Source organism: Ammospiza caudacuta, chromosome 17 (genome assembly GCF_027887145.1).
Source record: "Ammospiza caudacuta isolate bAmmCau1 chromosome 17, bAmmCau1.pri, whole genome shotgun sequence".
Taxonomy (NCBI): domain Eukaryota; kingdom Metazoa; phylum Chordata; class Aves; order Passeriformes; family Passerellidae; genus Ammospiza; species Ammospiza caudacuta.
The window spans coordinates 7,516,228-7,533,478 of record NC_080609.1 but is presented as its reverse complement, the minus strand read 5'-3'; the positions used below and the strand labels follow the sequence as shown (position 1 = coordinate 7,533,478).

At 44.2% G+C, this 17,251-nt stretch overlaps 1 protein-coding gene across 1 annotated transcript; it reads left to right on the top strand.

Moving 5' to 3' along the window:
• The first annotated feature begins 10,695 nt into the window (after positions 1–10,695).
• Positions 10,696–14,100, top strand: SOCS1 (suppressor of cytokine signaling 1). The gene is made up of 2 exons (XM_058815928.1): positions 10,696–10,821; positions 12,698–14,100. Exon 2 carries the CDS (start codon positions 12,772–12,774, stop codon positions 13,393–13,395), a length of 624 nt encoding a protein of 207 aa, XP_058671911.1. The 5' UTR covers positions 10,696–10,821; positions 12,698–12,771; the 3' UTR covers positions 13,396–14,100.
• Positions 14,101–17,251: the final 3,151 nt, after the last annotated feature.

Genomic DNA, 17,251 nt, shown 5'->3' with positions numbered 1-17,251 from the left:
GAGGTTTCAATACATTCACTTCAGATGGAAGAAATACTGCCCCTTCTGCCTCCTCTCCATTGACTCAGATTTGTTTGAGTCATCCCTGACCTGCACAGCTGCTTTGCATTGCTCAGCTCTGTTTAGAAACCAGCATGCTGGCAGTGTGTGCCTTGTGAGCACAGGCAGATACAGTAGCACAAAGGCACTTTTCTTCAACATTTGAACACTTCTGGTGTCTTGTGATTAATTTTAAGTAAAGCAGGAGTTCCAAGATCCAGAAAAGCAGGGGTACCCTCAGTTCTGCCAGCCTATCCTGACTTGACTCAGTGATTTCCACATTCAGCACCTGGGAGAGTCCTGCACTCCCACGTGCAGCACATTATCTTTTTGGCTATTAACATAATAAAAAAAACAGTAAGTTTGTATTAAAAAAACCTGTTCTGGAATGCTAGCAAAGTTTCTTCTTTGTAGAACACAGACTTATCTATAGGAAACCGTATCAAAAAAATCTAATTGCAAACTCCAGCCCTTAAAATTGAGACAGGGCCTTCCTTGTGTTTCCTGCCAATTCTGTCCTAGTTTTGTGAGAGTTGAGATCACACATTTCCCCAGCACCCCTGTGTCAGTCAGTGCACACGTGTGAGTGGGCAGATTTCAGGTTGCATATGCAAATATAAATCTGATATTGCCCAGTTTTTCAGATCTTGGCTATGTAACCATGGTGTGTGTACCAGGGTACAGGATGGCAGGAAGGCTGTGGTATGTGCTCTACTGAAGTGCAAACTCCTAATTAGGAGAACAGAAGAGGAAATGGGGTAATGATTCTCTGGAAGAGTGATGGGCTCTCTGCACAGCCTCATGACTGCACTGAAATCCCATTTTCAGAGGGGAATGGTTACTAAATCCCCAGTGATGAGGAATTGTCTCCAGTCATGGAGTGCTCCTCAGTGTGGTAAACCCAGAGTAGAAAAATGCACAGATCCTCCCAGGTCTGCTTCTGCCTGCACAGGCATCTGTCATATTTCCCCAGCCCTGAGAAGGGGGCTGGGAGGAGATAAGGGAAGAAACAAAACCCAAGACGTTACCCATTTCTGTCTGCATTTGGCAGTATGCAGAATAGTTTATGTAAATTAGAATCAGCCACAGGACTTCTGGGAAGTTGGCAGTGACACTGTCAGTGTCTCAAAGTTAAGGTATGAGTGAAATTAAGAGAGGAAAGTCTCTTAAAGCTGTTTCTAAATAACCAGTACAAACATACAGTTCATTCAGCAAAAATTGCTTTGGCAACCTACATTGGCAGGTTCAGACACTCAGGATCACTTTCTCTTTTTTATGCTGCACAAAACTCTGCTTGTGGGTCACTTTTTGAAGCCAGATTCAGCTTTAGCCCTGCCTTTGAAGGTCACATTTGAGAGATCATCATAGGCAGAGGAGAGATCATCACAGCAGAGGAAGGATGCTGCATGAATCATGAGAGATGATATGTTTGCCAAAACCTGCAGGCTGTACCACTCTTGGCGTTTTGTGCAGCTGGCCTGTCACATGAAGAGGATTCACACATGCCCTGAAACAACTCAATGAGTGCAACTCCCTAACAGCCAATGGGTTTTACCTCCCCAGGCTCCAGTCCAGGGTTTCCCTCTTCCCCAGATCACAGCCCTCCTACTCTTCACCCACCATCACAACCACGGAGGGTTCAAAATGAACAGGAAATAGCCACACTCAGATCTTCCTGCCACCCGCTAGGGGAAACTGGGAATTCACTGGAATTCATGGAACTGGAGGCAGGTCACACACACATTATGCCCCTGATGCCACAATTTATCTACACAGTTGATATTTTAGAGTTTCATGTATGTCGTTCAGTTTCCCTGACATTAACCTTTGAAAAAAAAGAAAAAAGAATACAGAAAGAAAAAAAAAAAAAAAAAAAAAAAAAAAGAAGAAGAAGAAAAGCCCACAGCCCTTTGGGGGATCAGAAACCAATTTCAGGAAACATTACCAAGTTTGATGGTAAATGCAGCCACTGAGAGTAAATGCATTCTTGTGTATGTGTATGTGTGTGTTTGTATTGGACCAAGTTTTTTATTGAATTTCCTAGAAACAGAGAAGTAAAAGTGTGGAATGCTATGACTTACTGCTGGAATAAGACAATGCACCATTATCAGTGGTGAGCTATTTTTAGTATGGCCCATGAGCATGCAAGAAGTGAGGGCTTTTTGGATCCAGCCAAGCTGTTTTTTCCAGCCCTGACACCTGGAACCCTCCAGTGCAGGGATCGCTTGGCAGCCCTGCCTGGGGCTGCCCTGGTCTCTGGCCCAATGGTCAATCAATGACTACCCTAGGCAAAATGGGACACTAAGAAAGGAAGGATAAAATATGCAAGGAATAAAAAGCCAGAATTAAACTGGAGGAGTTAGGCAGTGTCCTTTAAGTTAACTCAAAATTTGTAATCCAAGTGTATCTAGAAGAGAGCTTTCAATGTCTTTGTCCTTAATATTTTCAAAAATAAGCTATTTTTAGCAGTAGATCTAAGGCCAGGACTGCTGTGTTGTGCAATCCTGCTTTTCCATGTTGCTAAAAACATCTCCTTGGAGATCTCTGCCCAACTGCCACTGGCAGCGTTTTGGATGCAGAAGTCAAGTCTGCATGTGAAGTCACATTTGCATTCGCCTATAGCCACAGCACATCCATCACATTCCTAATAATGCAACAGCACCAAATACAGAACAAAATGTTCACCTTGAACAACAAAGAAAAGAATTTCTGAGACACTTCCTAAGAACACAGCCACTGTCCTATTGTTGCTGTGTTTATTCACCACTGGAATAGGAAATCTTCTGAAGGGCTCTGATGAAACTCCTGCCAAGTCTTCAGCAAAAAAATCTAAACTTGAGGAAATTTCCTCCTGACCAGAGCACAGACTCTGAGCATGGACTTGGGAAGATACTGGGGCGTTTTTAATGTAGCCAGAAATTCTGGGTGTCTGGCTGGCCTCTGAAGCTCAGCAAACCTCTCAGGATATGCAGGACCTGGTCTGTAACTGCTCCACCTTTGCCAAAGGTAAGGACTGCACTGTATGAGCATTACAAAGGGTCTAACTGCAAAAAGTAGTAATTTAACCTGTTAGTAATTTAACCTTTCTTACAGACTCAGGAAGAGAGTATAATAAACCTGTTTATGTGGGAAGTCATGAGAGAAAGCACAGTATTTAAATTTCCATTAAATTTACATTCATATATTTATTGGTACTTCTTGCTGGTACTGTAGTAGGTGCTTAATTGTATCCATTTGCCTATAAAAGCTCTTGAGGGAAAAGGCCCCAACACTTGGCATAAGAAGAATTATATCTGCTTTTTCTTTTCAACTTATCACAGAGCTTATCTGAATTTTTAAATTGATGATTAGAGAAATCTAATTATGGAACTTCAGCTTAGATATGGACTAAATCAGCAACTACCTGAGGGCTGTATGAATTTATGTTGGATGAGGCTGCAGTGTCAGCAATATACAGAACATTTTGTTTAGAAGTAAATCCTGAAGGTCACGGACACAGTGTTGGTACTGCTGCAAAAACTGAGAGGTAACTCAGTCCATACTCCAGTGGTATAACACAGAGGCAGCACAGGGCAGCTGGAGCAAAGAACTAAGGAGAAATACAAATTTACACTGTTCTCCTATAAGAATAGCTCCAGTTACCTTTCCAAAGGCTTTTCTGTCAGTAAAGCTGTATTAGAATCCCAGGGGGTTTCAGGCAGCACAGGTCACAACCCACATGTCCAGTAAGTTTTAGAAGGTAATCTTGGCAAGCTCAATTCAATTAATGTAATTAAGGGTAAGGCTTCCTCCAGACTCATTATCAGAAATTTTGCCAGTATTTTCTTGTGACGTTATTGTGACCTGAAATAGATCTGCAATTGAAATACAGCACAGACTCATTTCCAGTTTAACACAAGTGACAATAGGACTTCTTGCACTCTCAGAGGACAAAGTGGCCCTGGAAAAGTGAGTCACCACAGACAGAAACCCTCCCTACAAGAGCAACCCTCTCCAGTAAGGTCTCTCCAGAACTCCTGTAGGAAATCCTCCAGGCTGGGCACTCTTCCCATTTTCATATTCTTAATTATCTAATTTACTGATAGAGGACATCAAGGCCTGCATGCTAAGCCACACTAATTTTACATAACATAATATTTCTTCTTCATTAATCCAAAAGTATGAGTGGTGAGGTCTGTATATAACTTATAAAGATATTTCTAAAATTAGAAAATGCTTCATTAATATCGTTGGATGATGTTTCTTTAACATCAGATGCCAAAAATTCTACATTTAAAGGACTTTTTTTATCTTTCATCAGAAACTGTCAGCTTATTCTCCTGATTCCTAGAAATTTTCCTGGAGCTGGAACATGGTGAAACTAATCCATTTTGCACTCAGCTTGTTGAGTTCACATATAAAATTGGCTGAGGTTTGCAATAAATCTGGAGAGGGAAAATGTCTGAAGAAGAAAATCCAATTCTTTTTCCACAAGAGCAATTATGGTGGGGTTTTTTCTTTCTCTTTTCTTGGCAAATGAGGAATTAATATTTGTACTCTGAAGAAAATTATTGATCCACCTATCATAATTTATCCTTTCTCCAGGGACAGAGGAGGAACAGAAATCTGGATAATTCCTCAATACTTTGAAGAGCAGAAGCCAATAATAAAATCTATATTGGACCAATCTGTACAGTAGAATAAAAGGTGCACATTCAGTAGTTTCGGTTTGTTGGGTATAGGAGTTATTAGATACTGAAGAACCAAATGTATTCCATCATCAGAAGAGTTTGGTGGTTTATGATCTGGGATTTGACTGCAACCATAAAAAATATCCGTCAATGAATGTAGATTACAAACACAGCAGGAATACAGAGGCCAGCATATACTGCCATGGAAGATCTCTTCTCTTGAGTATTAACAGTGATTTATTCAGATTTAGTCATCCAGGCTTGATGGATTCAAGTTTTAAAAATCCAACCAAATAATCTGAAAGTGCCTCAGTGAGTTGCCCACCTGGATCTGGCTGAGATGCTGCAAAACACTGCTTTGCCATCAGCTTCTCATTTCTCAGTTTCCAGTGTGCTAATTCTGCCTCCTGTAACAGCACCACATCAGTCCTTATTCTCTTTAAGAACAAGACCACTTTTTTCCTTTTAATTTGGACTGTAGAATTTCTGTACATTCAAAGAAATGGAACTGAGATTTGGATCCATTTGACTATATTAAGAATGAATTTTATTCAGTTTCTGTGGACTAAGAACCAAAGATGAGGGAACACTTGAATAATTTCCTTTACCTCACCCCAACCATAAAAATCTCTCCATGTGTTGATTATGCCCAAGAGTAAAATGTGTTCCTTTAGCCAGCACTGAAAGCTCTGTGGTCCAGCACATGTATCTGAAAGCTAAACTAGCTTAATATTCTTTTGCTTTAACATCTTCAGACCAGTATTTATTGCTGCGGTTCCCCTGAACAGCACCCTGCTACCTCTTCAATTAGCACCTACATTATTTTTAGGGATCCAAAGTTCCTGCATCAGTTGTGGAGTGTGCACATACAAACACACACACAATCCAGCAAGACAAATTTGTCATTTGGATGAAAAAAACCATCACAAAGCAGGCTGCCCTTTCACAATATTTTACCAGCAATTTGAGACTTTCCCTTTTTTTCCCCCCACTCAACTAATTACAAAGAAGGATGTCTAAACTACTGAAATGCAGAAAGCCCAAACCACATTTTCATGTGGTTAAGTGCTCAGCATTTGAATTCATGAGACTAATGTGAATCTTGATTTGACTTAGTTAATATCAACAAGGAACTTCCACTGAACATCAGACAGGATCCATTTAGTCTGGGCTCAAGGAAACCTGAAAAAGTAATTAACACAATTCAAAATAAACAATTCCAGAATAGTCAGCTGAGAAAGAAACCTTTCTCATAGCCTCAGACAGGTAATTTATTGGTTATTTGAAAAATAGCAGTTTATATCTCTTACAGGGAAATATTTCAGACAACATGGACTATTCAAAGGAACTTAAGGGACAGAGAGGCTCAGCTGTTACTCAGCCTTAGTCCACAATTAAGCTTAATTTGTTTAACTTCCAAACCTCACACTTCTCCATTCTAGCCAGCACACATGTGCACATCCTTTTTAGAAAGCAAAACCACTAATTGCTCTCATCCATCCCATCTGGATGGGATCTGACTTGGACATTCTCTGCAGAACAGCACAAATTCCAGTTCAGACAGAATTAATTACTGCTGTACCAACTGGCTTGCCCTTGTCTAGATAGATGCTTATCAAGACTTGATAACAAATTGGTGACATCCTCAAAATGTATTTTGTTCTTGGTAAAATGATGAATTTGCTGTGACTGGCAGCCTGGCCGGACACACATTGTTCTTCAGTGATACCTAGCATGATAACTAATACCAGTGTAAAGTGAGTCACATCTGTAGCTGTTTTACCTGGAAGGGCTGACTAAAAGGATAAGAAGATGAGCTGAATTCATCAGGCCCATTTTATTACCTCTTAACTTAGAAAATGATTGATTGGACAGTATGGGAATGGAAATGTGTGAGGCAATGTCACAGTGGCTGTTATCTCTTGGACATGTCCTGTTTAAATGCATCAAACTCTAACCCAAACACTTCATCCAAGTGGGTGACAGGTTCACACCTGGCTCAGTGCTGCTGGTTTCACTGCATTTGAAAGCAGACTCACAGACAGTGTGGTGTCTAATTTACTTGCAAAATCAAAGAATTCCGATTTCAAGGGTTTCGTTTAAATGAAAATTCAGATTCTGGAGAAGAAAACAAAACCCACTAAAACAGGAAGGATGGTATTGTGGTTAAGTTTCTAGTATAGGGCTGTGAAGACCTGAATTATGTTCCATTCCTAGCCCTTCTGCAGATTATCTCACTCTCTGACTTCAAGCAAATCACTGAATCTCTTGGTGCTTCAGTTCCCCTTTTCTAAAGATGATGGTGATTTGATCAGTTTAGATACTGAGCACATCATGTAAGAGCTATCATGTACAGTATCAGCACAAGAGAGGCTCTAACCTCAAAAGACAAATAGTCAAATATGATTCTGCAAGAAAATAGCAATTCTGTATTAATTCCCACACTGATCACCCACTTACTGTACCAAACTCTAAACAACATGCTGTCCTACAGACACATTGGCCTGTAATCCAGATTCATAACAGAATCAGTGTCTGCTTCTATTCTCAAAAGCTAGGAAAAAGGGAGTGCCTGCTGGTTTCCTAAGCCTTTCAGGTTTTCTGATTTTTTTTTTTTTTTTCCTGGAGGACTGCAGTCCCTGCAGTGGGGATGAATTCAGCAGGGTGTGGAATGCCCCATAATGGAATTTATACTGGGGAATATCCCACATGGTATCACAACCTCATCCCTCCTGCTGGTTTCAGAGGGTGAGCAAAGGCTTGGAGCACAAATAGAGGAAGCTCTGCCTGCATTATTCTGCTGTTAGCTGGCTAAGAGTGTGGGCTTTGGAAAACTAACCAACAGGCAAATATCTCACATATCCCAAACAGAAACAGTACTCTCCCACCTTCAAAACCATCTTCAGAACCACGTTTTTTCTCTTACTGCCTCCTGGTAGACCTTACCTGGCATCCCTATTCCCAGTGCTTTCTAAGGATATTCCCTGTCACCTTTGTCTTGTTTGTAGCCAGTAAGCCATGCTCCTGCTGCACAAGTGCCCAGCAATTCCTGTGAATTTTCTGTCATTTTTCAAAACAATGTTTACAAAATAGGGCTAAGGACTTTCAATTTTAACTAAAGCTGAGTTTGTTCCTTGTCCTAACTTTTGGAGGTTTACTGATACGAACCTTCAGAGCCAAAGCATTTACTTTCCTTCTCTAGAAACAAGGGAGGAAGGAAGATGGAGTGATGTCTCCCAATAATTTTCTCTCCAGATTTTGCTTTTCTTTCCTGAGATCATCAGCAGGGAAAGAAACACAATTTGTTTCACAGGCATTTCACATGGAAGGCTTCACTTACCAAATAGACCCTAAGTCTAATTCACCTTGCAAAAAGCAGCAAGTGCTCCTTAAGCTGCCAGAGCACGGGTCAGAATCACCTGGACTAGTGGCAGGGTTTTCACCTTCAGTCCTTTATCTGGAGCTGTTTCCCCGAGTGCTCTGTCCAGCAGCTGTGCCCGTTCCCCTTTCTGCAGTGCCCTCTGCTGGGTACAGTGACCTGCGGGATCCTGCTGCCAGGAGCTGCTCCCGGGGCACAGCTGCTGAGGCCAGGGAGAGGATGCAGGAATAGAAACGGAACGATGGGAACGGAGAGCTGCAAAACCAAAGCATGAGTGGGTAAAACTGAAGATTTCCCAAGAAAGCTCAACTTGTGGGACCCTCACATCTAAACCCTCAACTCCTATCACAGAAACTTCACTCACTGTGCAAATCTCCCTCACACACTACAGCTGACGCCCATTTCTCCTGGGCAAGCCTTTCTAAGGCACTTCATGGAGCACCCCGGACCACTCTCACTGTGGGATGGTGTCAAACTCCATAAGCAGCAGCCTGACACTCTTGGCTTCTGCTGTCCAAGCTGGCAGGTTCACTCCATCACTCTACTCTGTGACTGGGAGTTCACCTACCCATTCCAGCCTTGCCAAGCTCTGAAGCTTTGCAACAATTATTACCACATTCCTGCTCAATGAACACGACTTATTGGACTGACACTTTGTCAGCTGCACTACTCAGTCCATGGCAGACAGACTGCATGTACACCTGCAGGATCTTTCTTTCCCATGTGATCTTGCAAAATTAAAAATTACATGAGAGTGAAACAGCTTTCCTGGCACATCTACAGCAACCTTCGGCCAGCTCTGCCTCATGTGAGAAACACGCTCCCCGCTGTGCTGCATTACAGCTGTGAAGGGCTCTGCCCCAAAGGCCACAGGCGGCAGGACAAGGCTGCAGCAGCAGGAGGGAGCTCGCTGGGCGCCCCGGGGGCTGGGGGAGGAGTTAAGAGGCTCTGAGCTGTACTTTTGGTTCTGATTCACCTTATCTTGACAGAGTTAATCACTTCAGAACCCTTTTCTTTGAAGTGCTGGGGGGAGGGAGGGGACTTTGTCTTGCCTAAGTAGACTTTAAGCTGTTAAGGGCAAGGCCTGGCTGTGCTACCTCTGTGAACACCAACAGTGCCATATCCAAACCAGCCATGGAATCTACTCCTGCATGGAGCACGCTGTGCCAAAGAGTGGCAATACTGCATATTCAAATTCTAGGGGAAGTTTCAGTTCCACCAGTCCTTCATGCTTTTGCTATGAGCTTGCCCCAGCAGCTTATGCCAAACCTTGACTAAAGCTCTGTTGCTCAAAACTTGAGAGAGGAGTCTGAGCATAAAGTGAGTCTCTGTGCAAGGTCTTAAAATTAATGGCATACTGCTTCTCCAAATTCATGACAACCATTCTCCTGCATTGCAGAACATAAGCAGTAAACTTTGGTGGCTAAAACATCATGAATATCAAGATTCACCCATTGTACACTGGCTGCACATCACTTAAGGTGCTGTATTGCCATCCAGTTAAGTCTGTGATCACACTGGATTTTGAAAAGAATATTTAGTCTCAAAGCAAGAAATACATTCCCTCAACTTCATCCCAACTCACAAGGCATTGCCAGGCCCTCTCCCCTTAATCACTTGACAAAGACAATTCCTTTGCATTGTCACAAAACATCATGCTAACTACAGGGAAACTTCTTGGCCTTTCAGACTTGGTTATTTAAGAAACATCCTCTTTAGAAGAAAGCACACTTTACTGAGCCTGCTGAAGGGAGCACATAAGACACTGGTGTGGTATTTGAGGTCTCAAATCTCCTGGGTGAGCAGGAGAGCATTCCAAGTCTCCTGCACTGGCTGCTGGCAAGGTTGTAAATACAGCTGGGATTTGAAAAGCTACTTTTAATTCTGATTACTCTGGAGAAAACCCCAGGGAAATTCTGCTTTAAGAAGTCAAAATCCCAGTGTAGCATCTTTACAGTCTCCTCAGTGTAAGGATCATAAGCTTTCCTTAATGCTTTTTGCACTTTGAGATTATTGGTCTAATATTTTGTCCTCTCTTTAACATTTAAGTTATACATTAGGTCTTCTTACCTCTTCTGTCCATGCTGACCTGTTAGCTCAAAGGAGAGCAGCTATTTTCACGTCACACCTCCCCGCAGTGGTTGCTTGCTCCCGTTTCCCCCCACGTTTTGAGGCAGCTGCCATCAGAGCCTCATCCATCACCTACCTCGAATGTCCCCCGACCTCCCTGGGCCCTCAGAGCGCTTCCGTGCTCGGATTTCCCCCGCAGCACCTCTCGACCCTGCCCGCGGCCACCGCCTGCTCCAACGGGGCTGTCCGAAAAAAAAAAAAGCAAAAAAAGCAAAAAAAAGTAAACTCAGACGTGGTCGGATAGAAAAAGACAGGTTGAAGAGCATCCCCAGCGGCGGGGCAGGGAGCCCGCGGGGCGTTCCTCGGCGGCGGCGCTCCGGCAAAGCGAAAGTGAAGGCCAATGTGTTTTCCGAGAAGGAGGGGAGGAGCCGAGGGGAGCTCCGCGTTAAATAAAAAGCCGGGCCCAATGCGCCGCCACAGAGCGCTGGAGGTGCCGCTCGCCCGCCCGCCCCGCGGCAGCCCCGGCTCGCCGCGGCGCCAGGCAGGGCCCCCGCCGGAGGATGCTCGGCCGGCCCCCGGGGCCAGGACCAGGACTAGCAGCGGGACGGGGACTGGCAGCGAGTGCTGCGCTCCGGGGACGGCCCCCACCCGCGGCACCCCGAGGTAAGGGAGGGTGTCTGCCCCGGGGGGGCCGCGCCAACCGCGACGTGCGCCGAGAGGGCTCGGGCGCCGCAGCTCAGATTATCGGAGGAGTCCTGCCAGATGTTCCAAGAGCGCGGTGGCCCCGGGAGTCTTGGCCCTTTATTTATTTTTTTTTTAATACATTTTTCCCCTCCCTTTTTGGCTCAGTGCTCGTGCTCGCACAGACCTGTTGTGCCGAGTGTAAAACAGCGGGACAAGCACTAAAGGGAGCACGCAGGGGGTTGCAGGGCCCCGCGCCGGCGGGGAGAGCCGGGGCAGCCCCGGGCCCGCGGTGCCCGCTCGGCCGCGCCGCCGCCGGGACTCGCCGGGCAGGGCCGGGATCGGAGCCCGCGGAAGTCTCCGCTCCGCCGCAGTCGTGGCACCCTTGTCCCAGATCCCTGCCCTGGCTTTCGGGCTCCGAAGACTGGCGTGTCCCCTGTTTGTCTGTGCGCTTTGGAAAGGCACTCTCGCTTGGCTCCCTACGGCTTCTGCTAGGGAGCCCTTTGATTTTTAGATCGCGGGCTTAGTGCTTATGTCTCCCCAGGGTGTCCTAAAACTGAATTTTTAACTTAAAATACTAAGCGATAATCCTGGCTCAGTAATTGGAAAAAACTGGCATCGGTTTCCGTCTGCTGTGCAAAGCAAGCCGAATGATACTTTCAGCCTGTTACTTACCAGCTTAAGGATTTTATAACCCTCGTAGGTGCTTGAGGAAGTAATGTGACTTAAATGAAAATAAACATTAAGTTGTTAAATTAGCGCAGACAGGAATCCAGCGGCATACTTTCTTAGAAATTCTCATTAGCATGTTACCCTGAACTGTGAGACGGCTGAGGGATTCATTTCTGAGAATGTTTCTCAACAAGCTGCTGCTGCAGATCTATATCTGACTATAGGGATAAATCCTGAAATCTATGCTTGCCAGTAAGGTCAAGGAAGCCAGCGGAGATGTATTGAACCACACTGTCAGAGGCAGACATTTCAGTCCAAACTCATTCCTGGTGCAGCACTGCTAATTCCTTTGAAGTAACACGAGGGATGAATTTAGTCCCTCATGTTGAAAGATATATCAATAGGAAGCAATTTAGATTGGGCCACTTAAAGTGCATGTGATACAAAAAAGAGAGAGAGACTGCGGAGTAATGCTTTAAGGGTTCACAGAGGTTGATTTGTATAAGCTAGTAGGTTGTAGCACTGCTGTCCCAAGGGAAACTTGGGAGAATGGAAATGGCCTTTTATGGCTGAGCCTCAGGTTAACAGGAGAGAGGAAAGAAGTTTTAGGATTACTGTGTAAATTGACCGTGTTACAGGCTGCCCCTCCAAGTTACACTTCAGTCATACTATGGAACCTCACCTCACTCTCTTCCCCAGTTATCTGGGAACACAGCCTTCATCCACTTTCACTTTTTCACACAGTGCATGCGCCAAATAACACTGTGTGCTGAGTTCTGACATTGTAGTTGGGAAGGCAGAAAAAATGGTAATTCAGTTGTAAACCTTGTTGATTTCTTCTTTAAAAACTTGAGAATGGGAGAGGGTGTCCATGAGATGACTTCTCATTGAGAAGTCTTTTGAGTTGCTAGGCCCTGAAAGGGCTCATAGCAGGGAAACTTACTATCTTCTGTAGCTGTTACTGATCCTTGCTAAATATTTTTGGAGCTCTGGAGTTTGCCGTAGTGATAGGCTGCTAATCTTGTCCAACAGAGAGCAGTTGCTTGCCTGGTGTAGACTGGAAAATGTATATTTAATTATTTTATAATGGGTGGGAGGTGTGTCAGTGGAAGAGGCGGTCGTTCAGCGATTGCGGCCGCCTGTCCCTGGGGATGGATCTCACATGGTGTCTCTCCTTGCATTGCAGAGTAGCTGCTGGAAGGCCGCCCCGCCGTAGCCGTGACGCTATGGAAGACCGCATCCGCTGCTCTCGGCTGTAGGATGGTAGCGCACAGCAAGGTGTCAGCAGATAATGCACTTGGAGCAGACCCAAGACGGCTTCTTGACCCTCCGGCACGGGATCCCTCCCAGGCACGAGGCTTCCCGGGCCCCGGCCGGCCCGGCGCTGTGCAGGCACAGGGCAACACGCACTTCCGAACCTTTCGCTCGCAGGCGGATTTCAGCAGCATCACTCGAGCCAGCAGCCTGCTGGATGCCTGTGGCTTCTACTGGGGGCCTCTGAGTGTCAGTGCTGCCCACGAGAAGCTGAAGTCTGAGCCCGAGGGCACATTCCTCATCAGGGACAGCACACAAAAGAATTGCTTCTTTGCCATCAGTGTTAAGACTGCAACTGGGCCCACCAGTATCCGGATTAATTTTCAGACTGGGCGTTTCAGCCTGGATGGCAGCAAAGAGACTTTTGACTGTCTTTTTAAGCTGCTGGAACATTACCTAAGCTCCCCGAGGAAGGTACTGGTTACCCCCCTTCGCAAGGTCCGGGTGCAGCCGCTGCAGGAGCTCTGCCGGAAAAGCATCGTGAAGACTTTTGGAAGAGAGAACTTAAATCAGATCCCACTCAATCCTGTTTTAAAAGACTACCTGAAATCCTTCCCATTTCAGATATAAGTGCAGCATTAACTGTATAGAGACACATTAGACATGTGTAACAAAATCCATCCTCCTGGGTTTTTAATTATGTTTGACAGTGAGCAAACTTATTTTTGTAGCAGTTTACTGTATTTTGTGATGGAACCTGAACACTTGACTTCTTATGTTTACAAAAACTGTTTGCACAAACCTGGGGTTTTAAAACCCTGGCATAATTTTTCTGCCAAGCAGAATATTTTACTATTTTATAATATTTTTAATGATATTAACATAATAAACTTTATTGTCACAGTTTTTAAAAAAATAGCATCTCTGGTTTTAGTTTTAAAGGCTCTGACAGCTATCCTGCTGGCGGATTAACTGCTTAACTGAGTGTGTAAGTGCAGACAGGTCTCCACATGGTGCTGCTTCTTTGCCCTAACAAATTAGTCTTAGTGCTGGTCCAGCAGGCAGAGGATTCCTGCCTGCAAAAGCCTACAACAAAAAAGGGCAAGCAAGTAGAAAATATACTCAGGGTAAATCTGGCCAGGAATCCACCTCTCTCCTAAATCCATGAGAGCAGAGACAATGTCTTAAGACTGCAGTGGTGCATAGTTTTTGACAGAGTAAATCAAACCCTTGGCTGACCAAGCTGCACCAACACTGGTTTGCCTTATTTCTATGGAAAGGTGCAAAACCCTGAGCTAGAAGACGTTGCTGTCTGACATAACCAAACCCCATGAACCTCGGTGGGGAAAAATAAAACTGTCCAGAAATGCTGTTCACACACTTTAAAAGTCTGTGAATGCTGTATCATTGTGGTGCATTGGGGAAAGGATAGCTTAGTTCCCTTTGCAAATTTGCATACACAAATGGCAAAGGTGCAGGCATCCTTACACATAAAAAAGACGTTTCTCATCTTAAATTCCTCCTGATTTAAGAGCAGAGATTTGACATGTTAAAAGAATCTATGACTTTGCTCCATGACAGAATCCAGAGAACATAAGCCTCTACATTTGCAGCTGTAATTTCTAGTGGCTAAACTGCATTCAGAGAAAGTTAAACTACATTAACTGTTCTGTTTCCATCTGCTTATGAAACACAAAAACAGTGCCCCCAGAAACTGCAGCTGTGAATGACTTGAAATGCCTGATTTGGCAAAGTGTCACCTGCATTATGAGAAAGTGATTCTCCTCTCCCCCAAGCATTTCCTGAAATCCATGAAAAGCTGACTTAGAAAAAGTCAGCTGAACCAAATCACTTCAAAGAAGGCACAGAGTCTTTCACAGAAATGTCCTCTATCAGCCTAGATCTACAGGGCTTACAGGAACTGCAAGCAGTAAATGAAGTAATCTTCTTGGAGTTTGGGAGATAAAAGGTCACTCCCCCTACTGTAATTCACATTCCTTTTAAAGATAAAGCCACTTTTAGGAGACACTGAGTGTATGTTCTATAGTGATCCTTACTGAATCATTTGTTTAATATTTACCAAATCAGCTCTTACTTCATTGACATTTCTTTGGAATAAATAGGTTTCCTCCTCAAACATGACTAAGGATCACTCAGTCAGGACTGGACATGAAAAAAGGGAAAAAACACACAGGCAGTATCATGTGAGTTTCTGATGTGTTGCTTCCCTAAAAATGTTCTTTGGATCAGTCCTAAAACAGAAAGCATTTCTGCTTAATTCTAAAGCTGGAATTAGTTGTCAAATGATGCATTTTCCTACAGCAGCTGCAAGGATATAAATTTGGGAAGTAGTGAATGCTGTGCTGTGCAGCAGATAGGAGACTGGAGCAAAGTTTCTGCCTACATGTGAATAGCATTGTTAAATTGGAAAAAAAGTCTTTGTAGGGTGAAGGCTGCCAGACTGGTTTGCTGTCAGCAGGGATTGTTAGCCCTTCCCCATACTCTTTCCCAGATCCACACTACTATCTTTTAACCCTTCAGGCTCTGAACTAATGCCTCTTGCCCTGCTTTACAGAAGAGTGCCCACATGACAGCATTACTGGTAGAACAAGCACCAAGTAACTTAGAAGGTTCTCTGCTACCTCTGAGAAAACCAAGCAAAACTAGACCTAGATATAGAACAAGGGGCTTCCCCCTGAGAGGTGTGGAATGAAAAGCATAAGAATTGAGTCAATTTCATTTTCTTCCTGGCAGAAACAAACTGTTTTCTTTCTCTCTTCTATTGCTTTAGAGTAAGTTTAGCAGAAATAAGCCATATCTTCCCACATGAGGTGCCTAAATATCTTCATTTTGTCTTTAGTATGAAATGCAAATATAGGATAACTCAGGATAAAAAAAATATATAACCAAAACTAAATAAGGACAAGAAGGTCAGAGTTGTATAAAATGTTTCTTAAGAGGAAACAAAGCTGACTTGTATTTTTAAATTACATTATCTTTACCTGCCTTATTTTTCTTTCCCTTCCTTTCCTTCTCTCTTTCTCCCCAGCGTGCAATACAGTGGCCAGGCAGATCCTCCTTCTAATAGGTATATATGGGTTGCTCCAATGCAGTAAGGAAATCCTAATCACAGGATGTGTGTTCACAATATCACTGTGACTTTCCTTCTATAAGAGCAGGTGGAGGGCTCTCTAAAATGTCTGCTTACCTGTGTACACTGATTTAAGGGTGGTGTCACATCTAAGGAGGACAGCAGGAATCTCCTGAAGATTTCTGTAGTAATTTCAGCTGTCAAATCTCTCATCCTCAGTTTTAATAAAGTAGTAGCAAGGTCAAATAGGGAATTTGCAGTACTCTGCACCTGAAGTAATAGAAACATGCAACAGATTTTACTCCCTCCTGCTAAATAGCACATGAAGAGTGGTGATTTCAGCCCCTTCCCCTCACCCGGTTCTTTCCTCTGACCTTCTGACTGTGGCCGAAAAGTAAACAGTCAATCTGTTAAAGGACTATGGGAGAATTCGAGCCATGCTCAGGAGCCCAGCAAAGCCATGCTTTGGAAGAGGCTGCAATATTCACAGTTAGTGGGGAAGGACAGCTTTAAGATAATGCCATTTGCAGCGTGGCTGTGTGCCCAGAGCAGCAGGGTGGGCTCTGAGCAGGGCCCTGCTCCTGGGACTGCACAGGCTGCAGGACTGAGGCCTCCTCACCCTTTAGGCCGAAACACGTTTTACTTTCTGAGTAGTTCAATTACATACAATGCAACAGCTGTAAAACACTAACGAGCAAATTAATAGACTTGTAGAAACTCACAAAGCTGTTTTATTTAAGCCGTGGAGAGTTACTGAGTGCTCAGGAGGAGGAGCTTGAACGCCAAGCAGGGCCCGTGTGGTCACACTAATTCTGTTATGATTGAAGTCATTTACAAGAAATGAGGTTCAGCTGCAGTCAGCACTGATGCTATTTTCAACAGACAAGAAAAAAAGTGTCCCATAGGGCAACACTCTGCCCATATCTAACCATCAACTCTTCACCCTGCTGGTACTGAATCCTCTGTGGAACAGCACATCCCCCTCCTGAGCCTTCTCCTCACATCCAGGGGTTGTGCTGGGCTGGCATTCAGGCCCTGCCTCTCCTGCCACCCTCCATTCACAGTGCCAACAGCTGTGAGCAATGCATTCATTCATTGATTCCACTCATTTGAGACAAAGGCATTGTAACAGGGAGTTATTTAGGACTCTCCATGGCTTTCTGTGCCAAGTGTAACAACTGCCTGTGCCCTAAGTTTCCAGGAAGTTTCTCCCAATTGCCACAAAGTGCCATTTTCATTGCCTCTGACTTGTTGTACTTCTGCATAACTCAGATCCTGTCACTGTTTCTGTAGTTTTCATCCACAGCTGTTTCCCAGTACAGCAGCCAAATTTGCAACACCCTAGTCTAATTTGCTCCTTGTGTCACCATGGAATAACAGAAACATGGGCTAGCA